Below are 24872 nucleotides of genomic sequence, written 5' to 3'. Positions count from 1 at the left end.
TTTGGTTAGAAAATTAATATTTTGCGTGTTTCAGCGATTCAAAGTTTAAATTTCTCAATATGCATATTTTGATCGCCGATGTTGTGCGCCATTGCTCTGACGTCATAGGTGTCAGTCCTGGTCAAGCGAAGTACTTATCGTGTTTACAAAACGACTCAATGGCTTCATCTTAAAACCCTTCTAGAAATTAAATAAATGATAATTGGTTAATTGATAGATAATTAGATATAATTTGTGGCATTTGTATGAAAAATTAGCACAGGAAAGGTTTTAGGAAGTTTTTTTTACCTGCCAGGGACTTGGTCGGTGCATTGATTTGTCTTCATTCAGAGCATTCGTTTATGTACGATCCCACATTCTGTATTATGTAAAATATCTATTTAATGGAAATAGTATTTTTCAAAAAAATATAATTTATCAATAGACATTTTAAAAGTCCGGCACACACATCATGCTCTGTGTGTTGTGAAGATCGTAATGGCGAACGGCGCCATTGAAGATCGAAGTGGCCTTTCTATCAAATGATGTTCATTGCTGGAACAGATAGAAGAAATACAAGATCAGCTTGTGTATATTTTATTAAAAAAACAAAGAAAAAACGTAGAACGACCATTTTTATAATTATTTAAGAAGTTCGGACTAATAATTCGATCTATTTAATCGAAGTCAGGAGTTTTCATTAACGGTTTCGTCTTCCATGCCCTATGTATAATCCTTTCACGGTATGTTTTTTTGGTTATTTTTCTGTTGTAGAAATTAATATATATAAAATTGAGCATCCATAGCCAAAAGTTATATTGTCAATATCAGAATTTCTTCCAACCTAGTGGTGTATTCTTTTTATTTCATGCAAACATCTATACGGTAGATGTTTTCTTACGATACGCTTTACGAGGTCCAATTGCCCATTGACACCTATGACGTTTCAGTACCACGTGATCCCTATCTAATTAGTGGAGATTTTCAATCTGAAGACCCTACATTACATACGTATTATGACTCAAATACGACAGTTTAAAACATGATTTTATAATCAAACGATAATTATATGTTTCAAAAATATAAGAATGTTTAATTTTTTAAAACATTTCGATGCATGATAAAAACCCTTTTTAAAAAAGGTTAATACTGTGATTTTGTACAAAATATATACTCAAGGAAATCCTGATTTCAATACCAGAAAACAGAAAGTATAACAAATAAATATATCTAGCTGAAATTCATGGTAAAATGGACTTATATTTACTATTATAGTAAATAACTGATTCACTAGTAGTAAACTTAAGTTAAAGATAAGAAATGACAAGGTACCTAAGTCCTCTTTTGGCCCCTGATGTTGTTTTTTTTTAGAATTTAGAATGATGTAACAGTTTATAAATAATAACCTGTTTTTATCCTCACCTCAAAAATGATTATTTGTTCTAATTTTTGTAATACACAGAAGTTATAAAGATGACATAAAATAGGTCAATTTTTGTATTTACTCTCTTTTATGCATATTTTCATCGACTTTACAGCTCATTTTGCTTTGAAAAATATAGAACACAAGCTTGCCGATCTTCAAGATTTTATACACTAGTAACATATGCAGTTTATGTGTATAAATTGCAGATAGGCAAAATTGTGTTTTCTGTTTTTCAAAGAGAAAAGTATTTCAAATATGACAAAATTCAATTAGAATTCGAGAAAATATCCTACTTATTCTGGTTTCATAACAAGCATCATTTTAAGTAATGAACTTTAAACTATCGAACTTTAACCAGTGTTCTGATTTTTACATCAAATAGGGGCCCGGCATGGCCCTTGCCCTACCTTATCCGTTTTTGTTAAAAAAAACTTACGAAACACACAAGGAATCAGCAGCAAAACATCGGAACTCCGTGTTAAGACGACTGCAAGCTGGATCTATGCAGAAGAAATTCAATCAAGTTACTATAAAGTGGAACTTCAAGAAATTTGTCGAAGTCGTCCAAAGTTTCCATTTGTCAAATTCAAAATGTCTGTTGAGCAATCTTGTTAAGGTAGAATGCCACATCATTTTTTTTATTTTATGGATCTTTGAGTCATCCCTTTTAAACAATGGTTTCAGCATTGAAAGGCCGATATTAGCTGTTAATTATTTTATATTAATTTTTATGTGCTTTTTCAAAGAAAATGAAAAAAATTATTTACATCAAAATAAGACCCTTTCTTGTAAAAATTTTGCTGTAAATGAATGCATCACATGAATACCTAATAAAATATGAAAAGAAAGTCTGGTTAGAGTTTTTAATTTTTTTTTTATAAAAATTATTTATGAAAATAAAACACGTTATTTGTAAATATTTTTTAAACCTATGGCTAAAAACACCATAAAACTAGTCACAACTAAGGACAACATGTTTGTCAATCATATTTTAAAAAGAAATTGAAACGAAATTGAGAAATTGTAGAGAAATTAATTTTATTAATATTTGGACCTAACCCGATCAAAATTAAACTGACCCCAATCAAAAATAACACAAAATGAATAAAATGCTAATCTATTGCCTCTTCAGGGATTTACAATGAATAAATCTATTTTATTGTCAGGTTCTATAATGTTTTAACCCTTATAACACCTAATCAGACTAGTGTTCTTAGGAAAGTGTTATTTATTTCCAATAATTGTACAATTATGGTCGGGATCGGTTTAATTTTGATCGAGATTAGCCAAAATTTAAAAAAAATAATTTCTCTAAAATTTGGCTACTTCGTTTCAATTTCTTTTATAAATATGATTAATGAACATGTTCTCCCCAATTATGGCTGGTTTTAAGGAGATTTTAACCACACGTTTAAAATATATTCACAAATTATATGTTTCATTTTCATAAATATTTTTTTATAAAAAAAATTAAAAGTCTAATCAGACTTTCTTTACATATTTTATTAGGTATTCATGTGCTTCATTCATTTACAGCAAAAATTTTACAGGGAATCACCTAATTTGGATGTAATTATTTTTTTTTCGTTTTCTTAGAAAAAATACAAAAAAAATCATATAAAATAATTAAGACCTAATGTCGGCTTTTCAATGCTGAAACCATTGTTTAAAAAGGTTGACTCAGAGACCTATAAAATAAAAAGTTGGTGTGGCATTCCTCCTTAAATACAAGTACACTGTTGTCAAAATGAAAAAAAAATAATTGGCTTCATAAAACATTTTTACTGGTTTACATCGATAAGGCTGTTTATTTAACTTTAAGTTCGGTAATTAAAGACCATTTGATTAAGATGCACTTATTAATGTTTAGAATTGGATACAAAAGTAATCCAATCCCCTAATTTTTTAAATAAATTTGCTCTCTGGAAAGTGATTGCCATTAATTGTTATATTGAAAATAAAGGTACATGTATTTTACTCTCCATTGTATAGGTGCCAATGCAATAGTTAAGAGTTCCGAAACCAAAAATTTCGCGATTAACACTTCACAAACAGTGGCAGTAGATTGCCAAAGTTTCTTATCTTCCAAATTTCAAATTTTCCAATTTTCAATTAAAAATAGTTTTACAGTATAGTAAAAAAAACAAATGAAATTGATTTTTTTTTTTATTTATGTTAAGTGATTGGGCAATTTCTTACATTTATAAAGCTCTGTACTTCTGTAAGGCGCGGTTGGGCAACCTTCCGTGAAGTTTTTACAGCTGATCTGGTCCAGATATCCATCTTTTATTGTCTTCAGACAATACCCTGAGTTTGCAAAAGAACGAGTTAAGATAAAGGTTTTTCTCCAGTGACTAAATATACTCAACGCCAATGGAAACGCAACACCCTAATTTTAGGATTAAAATTAATACAGGTTATAACTATGTACCAAAAAAGTTAGGACATCTTTTACTTCGCCAAATCAGTTATTTAACGGTTGAATGAATTTCTTTCCATTACCGGAAGTTGTTATTTAGCCCTCTTAACAGATTTTATTTTTTTCCATTTTTGATAAAATTTTAACAATATTTTGGTTTTCTAAGGTTTTGAAACTGTTAATCATAAGTATTGTACTAAAAGGCCGGGAAAAAATCTTTCTTTCTTTACCGGATGTGAGGCCTATATTTCCTCAAAATGACTAATAGCAAGAAGGGGGGATGATTTATGAGTTATGTGTTACCTTCAAAAGTTTAATGATAACATCAAAAATGAATATATTTAGGTAAAAAGTAAATTTACAAAAAAATAATGCTCCATTTAAACATTAAATGTTATTTTCAGATCTTAGAAAGAAAAAAATACCCGTTAAATCTTAAAACATCCCCCCTTCTGACATTTTAATGAAAACGTACCAGTCCGCCATATACAACAAATGCAGCCCGATTTCAACCATGCATTAAGTTTCTTAATGTTTTAATCTAAGCGAAATTAATATTCTTGGGCATTTTTAACTACATATTTCTCATATTTGCGGCCGAATTTTCTCTAATCTGGCGTAGTGTAGCAACATTTTGACTTTCGGTCAAGAAACTGCCATTTATGCTATTGAAACACATGAACCTGATGGACTGTTATATAGTGTATATTTGCATATGCAGCTTTTTTTTTTATTTATTTTGAGAATTTCTAGTATTTGCAATGAAAATCAGTCATTTTGAGGAAATATAGGCATCTCATCTGGTAGAGAAAGAAGGATTTTTCCCGGCCTTTTTGTACAATACTTATGATTAACAGTTTCAAAACCTTGGAAACCCAAAATATTTTTAAAATTTCATTAAAAATTGAAAATTTCAAATTCTGCTAAGAGGGCTAAAAAGCAACTTCCGGTAATGGAAAGAAATTCATTCAACCGTTAAATAACCGATTTGGCAAAGTAAAAGATGTCCTAACATTTTTGGTACATTGTTAAAGCCTGTATACAATTTTCATCCTAAAAGTAGGGTGTTGCGTTTCTATTGACGGCGAGTATATATCTCTAATTAGAGCGGGAAACAACCTATTCCACATTGTACACATATGAATTTTGATGAGACCGTATAAACCGAGGCCCCTTGTCGCAGTAGGTGCTGGCACGAAAAAGATCCCCCACTGCTCAAAGGCCCTGAGTGCCGAGTAAAGGACAAAATTTGTAGCCCTCCACCGGCAAGTGGTGGCGTCTCCATATGAGTGAAAAATTCTCGAGAGGGACGTTAAACAACATACAATCAATCAATCATATCATGAATTTTTTGTTAAATTTCAATCTCAAATTACTATGCTCAATGACCTACTTTTCATGCTAGTGGCCCCTTAGTACATGTACATGTATTTCGCGGAAAATACCTCAATTTTAACACGAAAACCATTTTTTATTTACTCACGAAATATAAAAAGCAACACAATTGTTTAAATAATTGAATATTATAGCAAAAGAATAACGTTGCATTTATATAAAGAAGCGATTAGAGTTTGAGCCTTAGACGTAATCATTATTATAGTCCGAATTTCGTGTAATATTTGCAAAATGATGTTAAAAAATGCATATAACCTTTACATTGTAATTAATATAACAACTTTTGTAATTAAATGAAAAGCATAAAATATAGTCCAAATTTCCTTTTCATTACCATACATTAACCTTTTGTCTTGTTTATTTTTGTTCAAATAATAAAATATTTAATTTTGAAATTGATATTGAGTTTAAACTAATTTATTTTATCCATTTAGAACTTATTTTGGTTTCACATATTATCTTTTATAAAAATTTCCTTTACTGTTTTCAGAAACCAGAGAAAAATTCAACAAAAATTGAGTTTAATTAATACAAAAGTTATCACTCTAAAAATACCTCATCATACATGATTAATTTATATCAGACTTTGAATTTTCTGTTTATATTTAGTGGTAAAGGAGAGAGAGAGAGAGAGGAAAGTTCCACAAAATTATTAAATTAATGTTTTTACCAGCCTGATAGAGTCCAACAATAGACTTTGTATAACAGAATTCTACAACAGCTGTCAGGTTTTCATTGGGAACACAGACATACTGACTACGTCCAAACACGTCATTAATACAGTTCAGTTTGGAAGCTGCCTCTGTTGTATTTGCTTTACTAAGGGGACAGGAATCCACAATATATCCAAATCCTTTGTAGGACATAATGACTTCTGCAATTAAAAATATTACATGAAATTAGCATTGGGTCATTTTGCAATATGTTAGGCCACAAGCTGTTTGTGTTTCACACAAAAATAGTGAGGCCCCCGATTGTACAGAATCCCTTGTTATTTATTGAATTTAAAATACTTGCTCACCCTAAAAATATTAATTCATTTGTAGATAGAAAAATGACAGAAAAACATGTATTATTTCACCTAAATAAGCAGAGCGCAGACCCGAATAAGTGACAATGTATATGTTTTTGCATCCACTAAGAATACAAATTAACAGAATATATTTCGTGCAGTGAAATTAAAGACGTTTTAACATTAACAAAAAAGTATATTTTAAAGTGGAGTACATTTATCAATAAAATGAAATGAACTTTTGGTAAGTTTGAAATGCATTTCAAATCAGGGTTTCAATCCAAATCTTTCTCGGTCGTCCGCTTCGAATAGACCAATCCACACTTTTCATAAGTTATGTCCCTTGGCCGCCATCTTAGGGGATAAGCCCTTTGTAGTTTTCAGTTTTGTAACTTCGTCATTTGACTTTAAAAAGCTCTACCTTTTGTGTGTACTGATTGCCCCAAGATGGGGCTACCCACACATTGAAAGGAAAAAATAATTACAGCACGCCCATATATTTGGTAGCATAAAGAGGACGTTTCTTTCCCTTTTGACCTTTTGGTTGACCCAGCAAAGGGCCACAAACAACGTTTGCAAAGTCTGGATTGGACTATAGGACCCGCCCATTTCATCGTTTATCATTTATTGTTTTGTCTGTAAAAGACGGAAATGACGCATGCTGCACATCACCTAATTTGCCAGTTAATGTTCTGCGGCCTTATTGAATTAATTAAAATGCATTACTTTCTAAGTGATGAAGCAATTATAAAAATTAAGACTGATATGATATTAAACACTCGTTAACACCAAATTATGAAAATGCATTATACTTGCTTGAGCAAATAATTATAATATCGAAAACGAAAGTTGATTTTTTTATAAGATTAAATAAAAGATGTGTACTTACGTTATTGCTCCAGCATTCTAAAATGATTTCATTTTAGGTCACATAACTTGTCATGTACATTTATTGTAGTAATATATTATATTACTGTCCCTAGTACCTTTCAAAGTAAGCTCTGAAATACACAGCCATGACTGCCAGCGTCGGTACGCTGCCTATGTGCCCTGTATACATTTATAAATAGATTGCATTTAAATACTCGGTCTTGCTCTAATGATAAGGTGCAAGTAAAAGTGGCGGATTTAAATGTTTTTGAAAACAAAAAATATTAAAAGAAGAAAATAATCTTGACGCAAGCGTCGAAGATATAAGGCCACAAAACCTTTTAAGGACCTTTTAAACACTGGATAGAATGTTCTATCGTTAAATTGATAAACTTTCTATCGACCCGGTGGTGAGGGCATACCCCGAGACACAGTAATATTTTTCTAGCTACATGTATTTAATTAAACACAGATGGGGATGAAGACTACAGAGAGCTGAAAAATTGCTTAATTTTTTTAAAATGTTCAAGGAACTCTTAGAGTATTTTACTATTCTAAATTTTTGGGGGGTTTGTTTTGTAATTCGGTTATTTGCAACGGCGTATTCATTTCATAGTGACAATGTAGAAAAAATTTGAAAAAAAATGAAAATCGTTTGAGCGATTTATAAAATCGTATGTACGATTTATTTTTCTACTGATTCGGAACAGAAACGTACTGGATAAGAAATGTGTAGAGAAGTCCCTTCGCTGCTGACTATAACAGGTACAGGAACACATATATAATGAATTGTATTTTGTTAATTAAACTGTATGAATATTGCTGTAATGTAATCTTTGCTTTAATCTGTTTTTCCCTTTAAAATACTTCCTATGGATATCTTCCTGAGAAACGGTAAATACTACCATAATAGCTTTCCAGCACAACCACCTGTAACCATGCAATTGACCAAATGAATCAAGTCTTTTGTCATGTAAATTTTGTATTTACTTCCACCTTGGGCCCACTCGATTGGGAACTTCCTTATTCCAGAATAACCATTCTGTCAAATTTTTAAGAATTATTGATTATGACAAGAAAAAAGCGAAACAAATAGTTGTAGCCATATTATCAATGAATCAAACTAACACCATTTTCAATGCATTTATCATCTCGTGAATGCTGTAGCTGTGCAGTTCTACCATATTTAATTTCCTCCTAATTAAAACAAAATAAACTTAATTATTTACTAATTTTGGTCTCTTACAGTAGGTAACTAGTGCATTAGCACCTTGAGTAGCTTTGGACTAGTTTAGACGAGTATTAAGTGCATTCTTGGTATTTCTTATTTCACACCAGACTACATCCAATATGGCTTGTACATCCCCCTTAATTAAACTATTTGAATATGTTGTAATGTAATCTTTGTTTTAATCTGCTTTTCCCTTAAAAAATACTTCCTATGGATATCTTCCTGAGAAAACGGTAAATTCTACCATAATGGCTTTCCAGCACAGCCACCTGTAAACATGCAATTGACCACACGAATCAATTTTTTTCATGTGAGTTTTGTATTTACTTCCAACTGGTAACTTCGATATTTACAACATGACAATTTCCTCCATGAAAAGAGCTATACATCACATATTTTGGATTTGTTCTTACGTCTGAACAGTCCCAACGTAGCTGTTGTCCTTTTTAATGCTTTTCTAACAAAGACTCGGTGAGTTTGCGAAAGGATCTGTGCAATTTAAAAAAACCCATCTTCAATTATTCCTTGATGAATTTCCTCGGCATGTCAGTCATTACTTCATTTATTAAAACTATGCGTGGATACATTGTCCTACTTCTGCAAGGTTTTATACTACGCTTCTTCTATATGTACTAACAAGAAATAAAAATTGTACAAACATTTTTTTTTTAAAATGGTACGAACGTAAAGTACAAGTGACTTTTCAGTTTCTAAACGTTCCATTACTGTAAACATATCTTGAGATTTATTTCCTTTATTTTTCACATCTTAAATTTCAGATTTTAAAAGAAAAGTACGACATTTCAGTTATCTGATTGGGAGGTAAGATTCTTTTAGATAGTTTATAACATCATTTCATTATTAAATTTGAAAAGTAGAGTTTTTTTTTTTACATTTAACAAAATCTGAATACATGTATAATATTTTAAATCAGGAATAAACTATTTTAAAAAATCACGTATTGCACGAGGGAACTGCAAAAAAACAACGGTCTTCTGTATTTAGATTGCTGCAAGCTGGCACTCTGCAGAAAAGTCCGAGATATTTTACATTAATATTGCCAAATTATCTTCCAACACTGCAACTGTGCTATTCACTGCTTGAAGGCAAACTACAGCCTCTGGGAAATTAGTCCATGAGCCAGGCCATGAATTTTTCGGTATCAGTACAATCTCGGGTGAATAATTTTCATATTTAATTTTTGAATGACATATATCTCTACCTGCAGAAAATGTGTGATAGCATTCAATTGATTGTGGCTTTGATGGTGTATCAACTGTTTATATAGACCAACCCAACTTGATTGTTCTCTCTGCCGTGTCTTTTAAAGAAAAAGTTTGGTTTTTCCAATATGCAATTTTTATCTTATTTCGGATGATATTTTCTTGAAAATTCGTTTGAATGCAGACCATGTTATTACCCTGTTCAGTTATTATAAGCTCACTTGAGCCGAAGGCTCAAGTGAGCTTTTCTGATCAAAATTTGTCCGTTGTCTGTCGTCGTTGTTGTTGTCGTTGTCGTTGTCGTCGTAAACTTTTCACATTTTCATCTTCTCAAGAACCACTGGGCCAATTTCAACCAAAGTTGGCACAAAGTATCCTTGGGTTAAGGGGATTCAAATTTGTTCAATTGAAGGGCCACGCCCTTTTTCAAGGGGAGATAATTCTGAATTAGAAAAAAAATTAATGGCATTTTAAAAAAATCTTCTTCTCAAGAACCACTGGGCCAGCTGGAGAGCTGAAACTCATGTGGAATCATTCTCAGGTAGTGTAGATTTAAGTTTGTTCAAATCATGACCATCGGGGGTAGGGTGGGGCCAAAATGGCCGACCAAAGTTTTACATAGGAATATATGGGAAAAATCTTTAAAAATCTTCTTCTTCAGAAACACTGGGCCAGGAAAGATGAAACTCATGTGGAAGCATCCTCAGGTAGTGTAGATTCAAGTTTGTTCAAATCATGACTCCCGGGGCAAGGGTGGGGCCAAAATGGCAGATAAAATTTTTACATAGGAGTATATAGGGAAAATATTTAAAAATCTTCTTTTCCAGAACTACTGGGTAAAGAAAGATGAAACTCATGTGGAAGCATCCTCAGGTAGTGTAAATTCAAGTTTGTACAAATCATAACCCCCGTGGCAAGGATAGGGCCAAAATGGTCGACCCTAGTTTTACATAGGAATTAATATATAGTAAAAATCTTTCAAAATCTTCTCAGGAACCACTAGGACAGGAAAGATGAAACTCATGTGGAATCATCTTCAGGTAGTGTAGATTCAAGTTTGTTCAAATCATGACCCCTGGGGCAAGGGTGGGGCCAAAATGGCTGACCCAAGTTTTACATAGGAATATATTAGAAAAATCTTTAAAAATCTTCTTCTCCAGAACCACTGGGCCAGGAAAGATGAAACTCATGTGGAATCATCCTCAGGTAGTGTAGATTCAAATTTGTTCAAATCATGACCCCGGGGCAAAGATGGGGCCAAAATGGCCGACCCCAGTTTTACATTGGAATATATAAGAAAAATCTTTATTTTTTTCTCCAGAACCAATGGGCTAGGAAAGATGAAACTCATGTGGAAGCATCCTCGGGTAGTGTATATTCAAGTTAGTTCAAATCATGACCCCCAGGGCAAGGATGGGGCCAAAATGGCCGACCCAAGTTTAACATAGGAATATATAGGGGAAATCTTTAAAAATCTTCTTCTCCAGAACCATTGGGCTAGGAAAGATGAAACTCATATGGAAGCATCCTCAGGTAGTATAGATTTAAGTTTATACAAATCATGACCCCCGTGGCAACGGTAGAGCCAAAATGACCGACCTAAGTTTTACACAGGAATATATTGGAAAAATCTTTCAAAATCTTCTTCCCAGGAACCACTAGGACAGGAAAGATGAAATTCATGTGGAAGCATCCTCAGGTAGTGTAGATTCAAGTTTGTTCAAATCATGACCCCTTGGGGAAGGGTTGGGCCAAAATGGCTGACCCAAGTTTTTAATAGGAATATATAAGAAAAATCATTAAAAATCGTTTCCTCCAGACCCATTGTGTAAGGAAAGATGAAACTCATGTGGAATCATCCCCAGGTAGTGTAGATTCAAATTTGTTCAAATTATGACCCCCGGGGCAAGGATGGGGCCAAAATGGCCGACCCAAGTTTTACATAGGAATATATACAGTACCGACCAGACCCAACCTGACACAAAGCAGTCCCAGAGCAGTCCCGGGGACTGCTTTCTGGGACTGCTAAAGCAGTCCCACAGCGGTCCCAGAGCAGTCCCACAGCGGTCCCAGAGCAGTCCCACAGCAGTCCCAGAGCGGTCCCAGCAGTCCCAGAGGTCCCAGAGAGCAGTCCGAGCAGTCCCAGAAAGCAGTCCCAGCAGTCCCAGTGGGCGGGGTTTATTAATTTAATGGGCGGAGCTAACTCAGAAATGAGATTTCTAATAAACAATGGAACTATAAAAGGCAGTAGAAATTGATTCTGGGTAGTATGCCAGGAATCCTTACATGTACGCGAAGGTCATTTATGAACAGAAGAACATGTACGCGCATGAAAAATGAAATAATTATTAATCATATTTATTGGAGGAAGAAGGCTTTCACACTTACATGTACATATATGAATTACACTGATCATGAATATTTAATCACAATTCTTGGGTATATTAATAATTCTTTTGTGATTGATACTGGTTCCCATATTTATTTTTTATACAGAATATTAAACATGAATTAAATATTTTCCACCAGAAGAAGCTTTAGATCTAAACAGATCTTATCATTATATGGCCAATTTAGACTATCGGGATACTATAAAGTTAGAGTTTTCTTAAGCATTGGGGCTTGTAAACATATTCTTTGTTAATTTTGCCAAGTATTATCTTTCAGTCATTATTTTTACTGACATGATAATTTAATTATCGTTAATGCCTAGTTCTATAAAACTCAGTTTTAAGTGTTTTATTTGTAAATGTTAGAGTGTACATCTGTAAATCACCAGAATGGAAGCTTCAGATTATGTTCAAAATTAATTAATCCCGAAAGAAATTTAAACTCATTTCATTTATCACTTTTTTTTCGCATTTAAGAAATTGAAATTAGGGTCATTGTTTACCAGCATGTTCAATGATGTGTAACACTGATACAAATACTCAAATAACATGTATCGATTTTTCTGCCCAAAGGCGATTGAAACAGTGGGTGTTGATACCATCTTATAAACATTAATCGGCCAGGTAAACACTAGCAAAACAAAAAAGAAATAATTAAATCAGTTCCCGGTATTTTCATTTTTTTAAAAAAATAAATATACATGTACTCTTTTAAAAAACTTGTTTTTAATTAAAAGCTACCAGTAATTCATTAATTCCCCCAATGATCATTCACATAGTTTATGTTATGGGAGAATAGTAGCATAATTTTATTTCATGGTCATTTAATAAATTGTCGGGTTTTATTTGAGGGTTACACAGAATACTCTTTTTTAGCGTGGTCCTTATAAAATGTGTAGCATTTTTAATAAAAGACATCTTATATCTAATTGTAATGATTATTTTTAATTAGTACCAATGCAAATTTTGAGTATATATTAAAATTTAACATTAAATAATTAAAAAAGGCTCACATGTAGCTATTTTTTTCTCATAAACTTGTAGTTTATTTTTAGGGATAAAACTTTCTCATGAATTCCTTATTTATCAACTTTATTTTTTTTTTTATTTATTCTTTTATTTATTAATTTATGTAAATATACAGTCCTTGAAAATATCAATTAACTATAATAATCTCTACTTATTAAAAGAATGTAAGAAATCCTTGCTTATTAAACAGTTTAAACTCCTCTCTACTGCAAGTAAACAAAACAACAAGGAGCCTGCAAATTCAGAATACACAAGGGGGCGGAGCTATCATGTCACTCAGAACCTTTTTCACACATGAGTGAACAAAGCAGTCCCAGAAAGCAGTCCCAGGGACAGCTGGCACTGCTTTTCATAGCAGTCTCAGAGCAGTCCCATAGCGGTCCCAGAGCAGTCCCACAGCGGTCCCAGAGCAGTCCCACAGCAGTCCCAGAGCGGTCCCAAAGCAGTCCCGGGGACTGCTTTCTGGGACTGCTTTGGTGTCAGGTTGGGTGTGGTCGGTACTGTAAGAAATATCTTTAAAAATTCTACTCCAGAATTACTGGTCCAGGAAAAATGAAACTCATGTGGAAGCATCCTTAGGTAGTGTAAATTCAACTTTGTTCAAATCATGACCCCCGGGGCAAGGATGGGGCCAAAATGGCCGACCCCAGTTTTACATAGGAATATATAAGAAATATCTTTAAAAATTCTACTCCAGAACCACTGGGCTAGGAAAGATGAAACTCATGTGGAAGCATTCTTAGGTAGTGTAGAATCAAGTTTAAAAAAATCATGATGCCCCGGCCCTGGGAATAGGGTGGGTCCAAAATGGCCGACCCAAGTTTTACATAGGGATATATCGGGAAACCTTTTAAATTCTTCTTTTCAAGTTCTTCAATGCAATGATTAGTGATACCCGGTGTATTTATATGGAATCATCCTCAGGTAGTGTAGATTCAAGTTTGTTCAAATGACGATCGCCTGGAAGGGGGGGGGGCAGTAAATTCAAGCCTGATGTGCTCAGGTTGGCGCTGTGGCCCCTGGGCCTCGTGTTCAATATTGGCTCTGTTATGAGCCGTCTAAATTATAAAGGAATATAAAACTACCCTTGATCAAAAAATTGGAATACGCAATTTTGAAATTTTGATCAAAGGAAAGAAATTACTAGAAATTACTACTGTGACAATTTTCACACCAAAATCATATTGCATTTTTATCATCTATTATCATTTCAAAACATTATTTAAGTAACAAATATATATAACCTGATTTAATGGTAAATTTTTATCCCTATCCTAAAAATGCAAATTGAAAGAAAATTCCCTTTATGTGCCCTGTGCGTATATTCATTATTTACTTAGCAAAGATATTGTGAATACGTCAGATCTCAAGTAGTGTCTTTACCTAAAATGTTTTATATATTTAATCTCAAGCTAAACCATTGTGATAGTACACCTGTATGTTCATCTAAGTTAAAAGTGTAATATGTTATATATTTTTTACATCAAAATTAAGCAACATACGTTCACAATCATATTACTAGTATGTGCTTTGTGGGCTGTGTCTTACGACCTGCAATGGCCTGACGCCCCTTCCCTTCACTAGTTTGGGTAGAGGGAACCTGTACACTCTTAAGGGAGATCCCTCTAGGAGAGCACTCCCTACACAAAGTGATGACGGGTCTCAAACCCAGTTGATTGAGGGCTTACTCATCCGCTGTATCTTTCTTCATCTCCAGACGTCCTTACATCTGTCTTGCCACTGGATCTAGATGGTTGCAGGCGAGAGAGTGAGGTCAGCGACGTGCAACCCTTCTTCATTTTAATCAAACTCATCGCGGAAGTCATTGATCATCTTCTATTCCTTCTGTCGTCCACCCGAAAGCCCTTTGGCGACAGGAAAGCAACGAAGGTGACAGGTGCGGGTTCACTGGAAGTCGGTACTCGCGGAACTGCACACAGGTGGCACAGGCTATATGGTCGCTCTTCACCCAGTAGAGCAGCGTTGAAGTTCAACAGCCACCTGTGCAACTGAGCAGCCCTCTTTAGGAACGCACTCACCTCCATTGGAAGAGGAGCAGATTAGAAAAATAATCCCAAACGTTGCCTGCTCCACCCTACCCTGGCCAGTTTACCGCGGCTGATGGGGACCCTGCACATGCAGTCGAAATAACAAAGAGAAGAAGAAGAAAACAAGGATCTGGACTACGTCATTAGAGAGATTGAGATTTTTTTAACTTGTACGCCTACGTGTACTTGTATATATTTTGACGTACACGTACACGGTTTTTTTTAATTTGTCTGTTGAGATCTTTATGACGTGTAACATGTACGTGTACACCGCGATCGGTGTCTCTGTTTCCGTTATTTAGACGGTTTCTTGTCGTCAGCTAATAAACAAAACTACATGAAAATAAGTGCATATTCACACTAAAATTGGCTAATTTTTATTATTAAAGCTACACGTTTTCACTTACGTGTAGATTCCAATGCACAAGTTTTACGAACGTGTAATGTAACAATCTTGACGTCACTAAAATTGATGACGTAATACACACATAATTTAGGTTATTCCCCTACTGGACGTACCCGTACACGTACACGTTTCAAATCTCAACCTCTCTCTTGTCATAAGAGAGACAGACATACTGTTCGTTTGTTCACCAAGGCTATGTACGGCACGGAGCGCTGGACAGATCAAGGTCTCACAGTCTCAAACCTTTACCTCTCAACTTCCGGATCAAATTCAGGAAACATCCTCAGGAGACTTAGGCTTCAAAATGTCTCAATTGTGATAAGCTCAAGTTGCCTTCCACCTCTCAGTACTTTGCTGACACCCTGAAAGAACACCTGAACTCCACTGTGATGGATGACTACGACGTAGAAGCAGCATGGAACACACTTCGTACATGTATAACAGTTCATAATACAGCCTTCGAGTGTCTTGGGCCCTCCACCAAAAACAAAAACACACAAAGAGTGGTTTGAGGAGAAAAGCGCCCAGATCACGCAGCTTCTAGAGGACGAAATTCGCGCTTACAAGGCTCATATAGATGATTCCACCTCCACAGCCAAGAAGACGCTCTCTGAGGAACGCTCACAGCGTAGTACAGCACAGCAAAAGCTTCGGGATATGCAGGTCTCCTGGCTGAATACCAAAGCCGACGAGATCCACAGCTACGCCGAATCTCATGACAGACCTAGGAAGAAATTCTACTGTGGACTTGGGAAAGTCTACGGGCCAACTCCATAAGGCTCATCCTTTCTTCTCAGTGATGACCGGTTCACACTCACCACAGAGAAGGAAAAGATACTCGACAGGTGGGTGGAACATTTCAATGGCGTTCTGAACCACCCCTTTACCATCAACGACAAAGCCATCAACCGACTGACCAGGTTCCCATCAACCAGTCACTGGACGCCGTTCCCACGTTGGATGAGATCCAGAAAGCAATTAGTCTGCTGTCTACTGGCAAAGTACCATCCCAGCTGAGATTTGCAAAGAAGGGGGCGTGGTTCTAGTCGAAAAACTCAGGATAGGCCTGACAAGTCAACTCTGCACCCACCGTTCAGGTCATCCCCCTCCCCCACGAAGATGAGACAGTGGCCAATGTCGTCACTGACAGACAAATAACTTAACTAGTATATTTGCGTTGGAACTTATCTTTTTCTTTATACAAATTTTTTAGGTACATGTAATTATTTAATAAAAGTGGTAAAAATATGCATTTATTTTTAGAATCACGGCTAGTAACTTAGTTAATGTTCTTTTAATATGTTCATCATATCTAAGAGTAACTCTGGTAGAACTTTTTATCACGGTTGGCAACTGTGTGACAGATATTTTGCAGGTTTCAAATATATTTTGCTCAAAATACCTAATTTGAGCAAATAAAAGGCAATAACTCTGCCTCCAGCATGGAAGCCACAACGAATAACGAATAGTTAGGGGTATACCTTACCAAATATCACTATGACGTTTATTCACCAAGAAAGGTACCGACCACCCCAAGTGGCTCATGGACTTAATGGGTAGACAGAACTATTTTTGCTTTTGTTTTTCTCTTAAAGGAATAAACATACACTAATAAAAATTCAAACTAGAGTTACATTATAATGATCAATGAGCTCACTAAACGATACCCCGCCTACAATATAAATATTATATTAGCAGTTTTCATGTTTTCTGTAGGAAAAAAAGTAAAACAAAAGGTGCACAATGACATTATATAATAAAGATTTTTAAAAAGTTTCATAAAATTTCATTAAGTGGTATAAGAGGAGTTGCAGATTAGATGTGGGTACCTCAAAATGTGACAGACGCATACCCTCCCGCTTTTCAAGTAGGGATATAACAATTGGTTCAAGCGTATTTTAAGTGGGAAAAGTAAACTAAAAGGCGGATTTCACATAACAATGTCAATGAAACAGACGTAAAATTAACAACTCTTAATTTCAACAAGTTAACATTTTTGGACTTTATGGCTAGTAATGGTAATTGATGTTTGTTTTAAAATCACAACTACATTTTGACTCAAAGCTTACTTGAAACCACAGGAGGGTGCTAAAGTAGGATATTCCCATCAATGTCTACAATTCTGGTGGATTTTTTTTAATTGAGGTGCATTTCACGTTACACATCAGGAATATAGAGCACAGGCTTGGCTATTTGAGATTCGAGCAACTTTTGCTTCAAAATTAGAAAATTCAGAAATTGACTTACGTGCATGCCTTTATTTAACATCAGTGTACCCTTTAACCTTAAACCAATATTTATTTTTTGCAGCGGTGACGATTTTTTTTTTCGTTAGCCGTTGTATCATTTCGAAAGACGTACGTTCTCTTTTAAAGGAATTCACAATTGAGTCATGGACTTTTGAATCGGAAATTTGTATTTGATTATTTAGTTACAAGAATAGAGAGTAGTAAAAAGGTAAATGTATAAAACTGTGTTAAGTTGATACTTACCACTTTAATTATTTGATTATCACATTAGTTTGTGGATGAGATAATTAACTATCACCGATGCTTGATCACATGTTTTAAAATTCCCCATGTAGAGAAAGAGCATTACCTGTTGGGTTTTTCCGTATATGGAATACCTATGAGGCACTGAAGCGTTAGTTTCACATTGAAGGTACAGGTAAATACAATCCATGTGTGCACTTCTACGCCATCTTGAAAGGAGATACTTACAAACTTTACAAAAAAGTAGACGTTCGCATTTTTTTCCAATTCATTTTATTCATATAAAAAGACATAAAAAAGAAGTGAAACAAACAAAAATGTAACAGACTGAACACACGGAAATTACTTCTGAATTCACACCTCAGACCTAAATTATTATTTATTTGATATATTGATGTATGAATTTCAAAGTGAAATTTCGGTCATGATCAACAATCATTACTCATTGTGATAAATGGAGAACGAATGAGCTGAACTGATTTATAATCCAAAATGAGTGGTGGCATTTTAGTGTGCATTTAATAAAACTGATCAGGAAAAAAATCTGACATACAGTGCAGGGAACTAATTTTGTTACATAAACCAGCATCAGGATCAGCATAAGTAGGATCAGGATAGAACTAGCATCAGCATCAGCATTTAAAAAAACAGCATTACTTGGATCAGCATCAGCAAGCAAAGGATAGAACTAGCATTGACCAAAGTGAAAACAGATAAAGGAAAGTCATTTAATACAAATTACAAATAAAAATTACCCCAAAAATTATTTTTAATAGCTTAAAATAGCGATGCTGTTTTTGAATTATCCACTTCCGGCAGGATAATCCTACGTCCGGTAGCATTACTAGCATTGACCTAGTTTCAAACCAGCATCAGGATAAGGATCAAACCAGGATCAGGATAAGGATAACTAGCATCAAAATCAGCAAGCAAAGGAAGCATCAAAATCAGCAAGCATAGGAAGCACCAAAATCAGCATTGATGCTGTAACAAAATTATTTCCCTGCACTGTTACGTCAACATTTAACTGTAAGCAACGTTGCCATGATAGACAAATGTCCTTTCTCAAGCTTTTTTTTTTACATATACCAATATTGTGGAGTAGGCTTTCACTTCAGAAATCTTACGAAAAATTAGTTATACCCATGCTTGAAAAGCTGGAGATTGCATGTATACAGTAATTAGGATGTCCGTCTGTAACGCTTAGGGGTAGCCATCTCTTATCCTCTCATACCAATAAATTAAATTTGATAAGACTTTCACATAATCTTTATGACATATTGCCATAGTGTACCTCCAATTTTACTTTTTGATCCCACACATATTTTGAGTTGTCCATAGCAAAACATGGACAATGCCATTATATTCATATTGGAGGCGTGGGTATCATTTAGTGAACTCATTATTCACAGTACTTCTACCTTTAAAATAGGAACTCCCTCCAAGATATTGGTTTTAGAGCTATTTTGGAAAATTGAAAATGACTTTAGAGTAGGATTTCTCCTTCGTAAAAAACATATCAAGGGACACTTGTTTTACTATTTTTGAAGACTTTATTTATAATAACCATTCTTAGCACCAACCTTTCCGACCAAGGTGTCATCAAAGTCACAATTTTGAAAATAAAATAAAACAACCTTAAGTATCATATCATGCATTTATTCTGTTTGCTTAATACCGTATTCAGAAACGACATTGAGAAATAATGCATTCTGTCATGTACGAAGCTCCGATCTAGCACGAGGACACCTGACTCTGAATTTTACAATTTTGTTAGAGGGCCCATATTACAATCATGTTAACAATTTGGTTTCTTGATGTCCAGGATCAAAGAACAGATATGCAGAGAATTGCATTGATTTTTTTTATGCTTTTAAACCAGCCTCTTAGGCCCAAGGGGACAAAAACTACGTCTTTCCCATCATAAATTCCATTTAAAAATAGAAAGAGTGAGGTTATTCAAATTCAGAATCAGCGAAAATCATAGTTTGACCAAATAAAATATGACGTATATTTTTATTCCATCTCGATTTTTTTTCGCTCAAATACGCCATGTATAGCTTTTAAAATCCGTTTCGTTTTTTTTCTATATGATTTGTGTATTTATACGAGTATATGCAATAGTATTATGCAGTCGGAAAATAGCTTTCCATTGTTAATGTTTCTTGTAGATTTTACTGACTTGAAAAAATATTATACATGTATTTAATAGTTTTCTTCATGATTTTTGTGCATGGTTACGAGAAATAGCCTAGTCATTTTGTATGTTTGTTGTGAATTTCGACTCTAAAGTAGTTTACCTTAAAATGATATAAATTATCCGGTAGAATAATAATTATTACCATTTTTGTTAAGAAGCAGGCCTGCCCTTAATGACTTCTTTATCACGAATCATGCAATAACCAAAAGCGGTTATGAAGCCTCGATGTGCTAGATATTTCAAATTTAAGCGTTTTTCGTGGAACTGGATATGGTCAACTTTCTGTTACTATTTTATATGCATACAACACACTGATGATTTGCTTGGGTGGTTTATTGTCCTCTTTTTCCTCTAGCTAACTTAAAAGCTGAACAAAATATGAAAAAGATTCCCAGCAGGCACACAACATTGAATAAACTTTGAATCGACGTTGTTTTTCTATGTTGATTCAACATTGATTTATGTTAGATTTTGAAAATTTGTATCAACGTTGAAGTCTTACCATTGAATCAACATTGATAATCAACGTTGATTATATGTTGAAAGACAGTTGTTTCAACATTTATTCAATTATTTCTTACCCCGTGGGGATCTGGGTTAGAATAGGTCCTCAGTACCCCCTTGCTTGTCGTAAAAGGCGACTAAATGGGGCGGTCCTTCAGATGAGACCGTATAAACCGAGGCCCCGTGTCACAGCAGGTGTGGCACGATAAAGATCCCTCCCTGCTCAAAGGCCGTAAGTGCCGAGCATAGGCCTAAATTTTGCAACCCTTCACCGGCAATGGTGACGTCTCCATATCAGTGAAATATTCTGGAGAGGACGTTAAACAGTATACAATCAATCAATCAATTATTTCTTTTGGAAAGGGGGGTGTCATACAGTAATAATATACTTACTTAATATTTCAACCGTTTCATTGCACGGTTGCTAAGATGCCTTCATAATTGTAGAAGGGATAGCGACCCTCTGATAAGACAGATAACTTTCAAAGTACAAAATAGAAGTACTACTCACAGTTTTCTTAATCAGTTTCCTGAGACTTCTGAGTAGTCAATTTGATGAGATCAAACATATGATGGAAACATTATTTTCTATTTCTTTTGCAATTTTCTTTGTATAATTGTTCTATTATATTTAACAATTAAACATTTAAATCCAACATCAAATGCCTTATAAATTGAATAAGTTGTATCTTTTTGAGTACCATTTTTAAAATGGTTTAACATTTAAAGTACTTAATACAGTATTTTAATTAGAATAACTTTTTTTCACATGAAGAAATATTTAGAAGAAAGACAACCCCTCATCACAGATATATCTTTTTTCTTACAACCACATACAACATTGTGATTTTCCGACTTAGGAAACATCGATTCATGATGTTTTCTAACATGATCTAAATAGGTATAATAGAAAGTATTATTTTCATATGCACCTCATATATTACATTTAATATTGTGGTAATAAATCGTTACTCTTTCTATTCTCTGCGTTCGATTTCTTCATTTTCATGATTTGCACATAAAAATCATTTCTTAAAAAATGAGCAGCGCTTTATACTTCAAACTATTTTCCATGTGATTCTAATGTTATTGTTGTTTATAAAAATCAATATTTACAAATTTAAGACTTTTTTAGGTGAAATTTATAGCAGACGGTCGGGGCCCCGTAAATAAAAACATACGGAAGATCACCACATGAAAAAAATATATATATTGTAAACAGAAAGTGTTTAATTTCCTATCAATAGTTAACTGTGTAACAATAATTTTCACCAAAATACATTTTAAAAATTAATCATGTTACAAAACCCGAGGATCTACAAACGTTTAGTATTTTCACATGTGGTCATAAAATAGTCCAGAACATGACAAAATTCCAAGGTAAGATGCAAATCTTATACGGTACACCTTTTGATGTACCAGAGATGCATTTCGATAAATTATGTCTCTTCAATGATACTAGTACTCTGACATGCCGAAATGTTTTCTTTAAAGAGTATTTTTTTTAATCAAATCTTGGTGTTGAGTCCTGAGGGTTGTGTTATGCTGTCTTTATACATATTTTCGGATGTCTTACTGCATATCCTCTTAATTCGTACTTTATCAAATTTGTACTGGATTCATACTTATCATTGAATATGCAAAATTTCTACATTTACCATGCTTGTTAGTTATAATAGTTAGTAATGATATACAGTAGTGTGACTTTGTCAAGTCCGACCTCGTTATGGTCCGACAGTGTTATAGTCCGACACAAGATCATAGTCCGAATTATCTATCAGCGAGAAATAGGATTGGCACGCTCAGCGAAGATTCTACGTTGAATCAATGTCCACAAATCAACTCAATTTGAATTCAATGTTGATTAAACGTTAAATTTTCAACGTTGAAAAAGTCAACGTTGAATCAATATTGTATCTAGATTTATCAACGTCTAAACCCAACTTCAACTAATATTCAACGTTTAACAACGTTTTGTGCCTGCTGGGTTAGGTGCAACGTTTAAATACAGGTTGTGCTAGATATTCTGCTTAAAAGTTATTTTTTGTAACTTGATACATTGTATGTCCTGCTTTTTACACTCTGAGACATTTTGAATGTCCAACATAATACACTGATGATTTGCTTCGCTGGTTTATTTCCCTCTTTTAGATATCAGAAAAAAAGTCGTTCAAAAGTGTCATAAATATTAAGTGCATAGAAAATCGAACATCACTGATATTATTGCAATTATATATGTTACTCGCTAAATACGAAGAATGTATAGCTTTGTTGAAAAATAATATACTCAACAAATGCTTGAATACATTATGGTTTATTTTGAATTCATGTAAACGACATTTAAAGGATATGATTTCTAGACCATTTTTAAATCATATATATATGAATTTAGATAATGTCATAAAATGTGAGACATCTGCTGTGATCATAACATATTTGTACACATTTTGTTTTTGTTCATACGCTAAATTCTAAATTTAACATGTAAACTTTAAGATATGTACATATAGTTGTGCGCTCATATACACATGCTAAGTGCCCACTTTATCACAAAATGCATGAATGATTAAGGTTTATTAAATTACATACTTTTTTCAAAATGATTATTCAGGGACGTAGCAACAGGGAGGGTCAGGGGCCCTCCAATTTTTCCCAAACATTACCTTTACTAAAGTAAATGTTCATTGAAAGGATGGTTGCCCCCTCCCTCTCCCCACTCGTTACCAGAGTATAGGGTTGCCCCCCCCCCCCCCACTCACACACTCACACAAAATAGGATTTTCGAGTTCGGGCAACCTTACATTCTTTAAATTTTATTTTTTAATTTTTTTTTTATTTTTATTTATTTATTTTTTTTTTTTTTGATTGTCAACTTTTTCAGGTAAGTAAAAAAATGTTCTCTGGTTGCCTCCCCCCCCCCCAACTTTCAAAAACGATGGTACGTGCCTGTTATTTACCTAATTGGGTAAATTTCACATAAGAAAAAATGAGAGCCCAATAAACTTCGCAGATACATGTTGTCAAATTTATTCACAATTCTCTTCTACCCTCAGATGTTATACACATAATTTAACCACGTGCATTTATTTCAAGTCATCGTTGGCAGCACTTACAGAATCACTCATATGCTCGTGCGTATGAACATTCAACACATGCAAATTGCAACAAAGATAAGTTTAATAGGCATATAATAATCATGTTCTATATTTTTTCTCCTTTTTATACGCCCGGAACGATGATCAGGGCATATATTATTTTTGCCCAGTCTGTCTGTTTTTTTCTGTTATCTTTTTGTTTGTACATAGGCAATTTAGCCACATATGATCCACATATGCATTGCCTTTCATATGAGGATCATATGTGGATCATATGAGAATCATATGTATATACAATCATATGAGAATCATATGTGGCAAATCATATCAGAATCATATGATTACAATATGTAAATCATATGAAGTAATATACATATGATTCTCATATGAAAGATCCTGCATATGAGAATCATATGAATATTCTGACAATAATCATATGAGAATCATATGAAACTGATCATATGAGAATCATATGAAACAGTGTTCACTTATCTGTCCTTGTTATACTGAAGTAAAATTGCAATTTCAATAATATATATCAAAAGCTAAATTTAAATGTACATTAATTCAAAAGAATTTGTTAGTAATTAATTATATGTAAAGTTCTACTCTGTTTACCCTACCCACCCCCCCCCCTTTTCCTTCTAAAAAAAACCTTTCACAATTTTTTTTCTGTTATAATGCATTTCCCAGACAAAATAGATAAAGAATAAATTAATTTGCTTTTCATTTTAAATCTTTTGGGTTCGGCTAAGTACAATTAAAATAATTCCGTATTTTTCTCCGGGCCGGTTTTGTCTTTTATCGGATGAAAATATACGTCATTTTTGACGTCACTGCTGCAGCAGACGTGTTGGGTGTTTGGAAAAGGGAAGTGATCTCCTAACAATATTATTTTAAAGACTTTTGATTCATATTGTTTCAATATCATTTCATTATGGTGCTTATGAACTTTCTATATTTTTATAATATTCTTATTACTTCAATACTTGCATGCATTTCGTAAACCTAACGTTCGTGATCTGTAAGTAAGTTTGGATAAAATTTGTTTCTGAATGAATGTAAACATTACATGTTAGACTAAAGGCATTACTACTTTTTAAAACTAAAATTTGTTTTCGTTTTGTTACGTATTGATATGAAAGTGAAAGTA

General features: G+C 33.9%; 1 protein-coding gene across 3 annotated transcripts; it reads right to left on the bottom strand.

Annotated features, from left to right (window-relative positions):
• Positions 1-1821: 1821 nt before the first annotated feature.
• On the bottom strand, positions 1822-17984 carry LOC134249500 (uncharacterized). Of its 3 annotated transcripts, none has more exons than XM_062731846.1 (4): positions 17921-17984; positions 5890-6093; positions 3605-3712; positions 1822-1905 (listed from the first exon to the last, which is right to left on the bottom strand). In XM_062731846.1, the coding sequence occupies exons 2-4, from the start codon at positions 6083-6085 to the stop codon at positions 1838-1840; spliced, it is 372 nt and encodes a 123-aa protein (XP_062587830.1). In that variant the 5' UTR covers positions 6086-6093; positions 17921-17984; the 3' UTR covers positions 1822-1837. The 3 variants fall into 3 exon arrangements, with proteins under 3 accessions (XP_062587830.1, XP_062587831.1, XP_062587829.1); XM_062731847.1 differs by lacking the exon at positions 17921-17984 and adding an exon at positions 7218-7282; XM_062731845.1 differs by lacking the exon at positions 17921-17984 and adding an exon at positions 7121-7276.
• Between the last annotated feature and the right edge of the window lie 6888 nt (positions 17985-24872).

The sequence above is a fragment of the Saccostrea cucullata genome, unplaced genomic scaffold (genome assembly GCF_032062105.1).
Source record: "Saccostrea cucullata isolate Sc308-1 unplaced genomic scaffold, CSIRO_AGI_Scuc_v1 ctg3021, whole genome shotgun sequence".
NCBI classification, from domain to species: domain Eukaryota; kingdom Metazoa; phylum Mollusca; class Bivalvia; order Ostreida; family Ostreidae; genus Saccostrea; species Saccostrea cuccullata.
The sequence above is the reverse complement of the archived record's forward strand: the minus strand, read 5'-3'. Positions and strand labels throughout refer to the sequence as shown.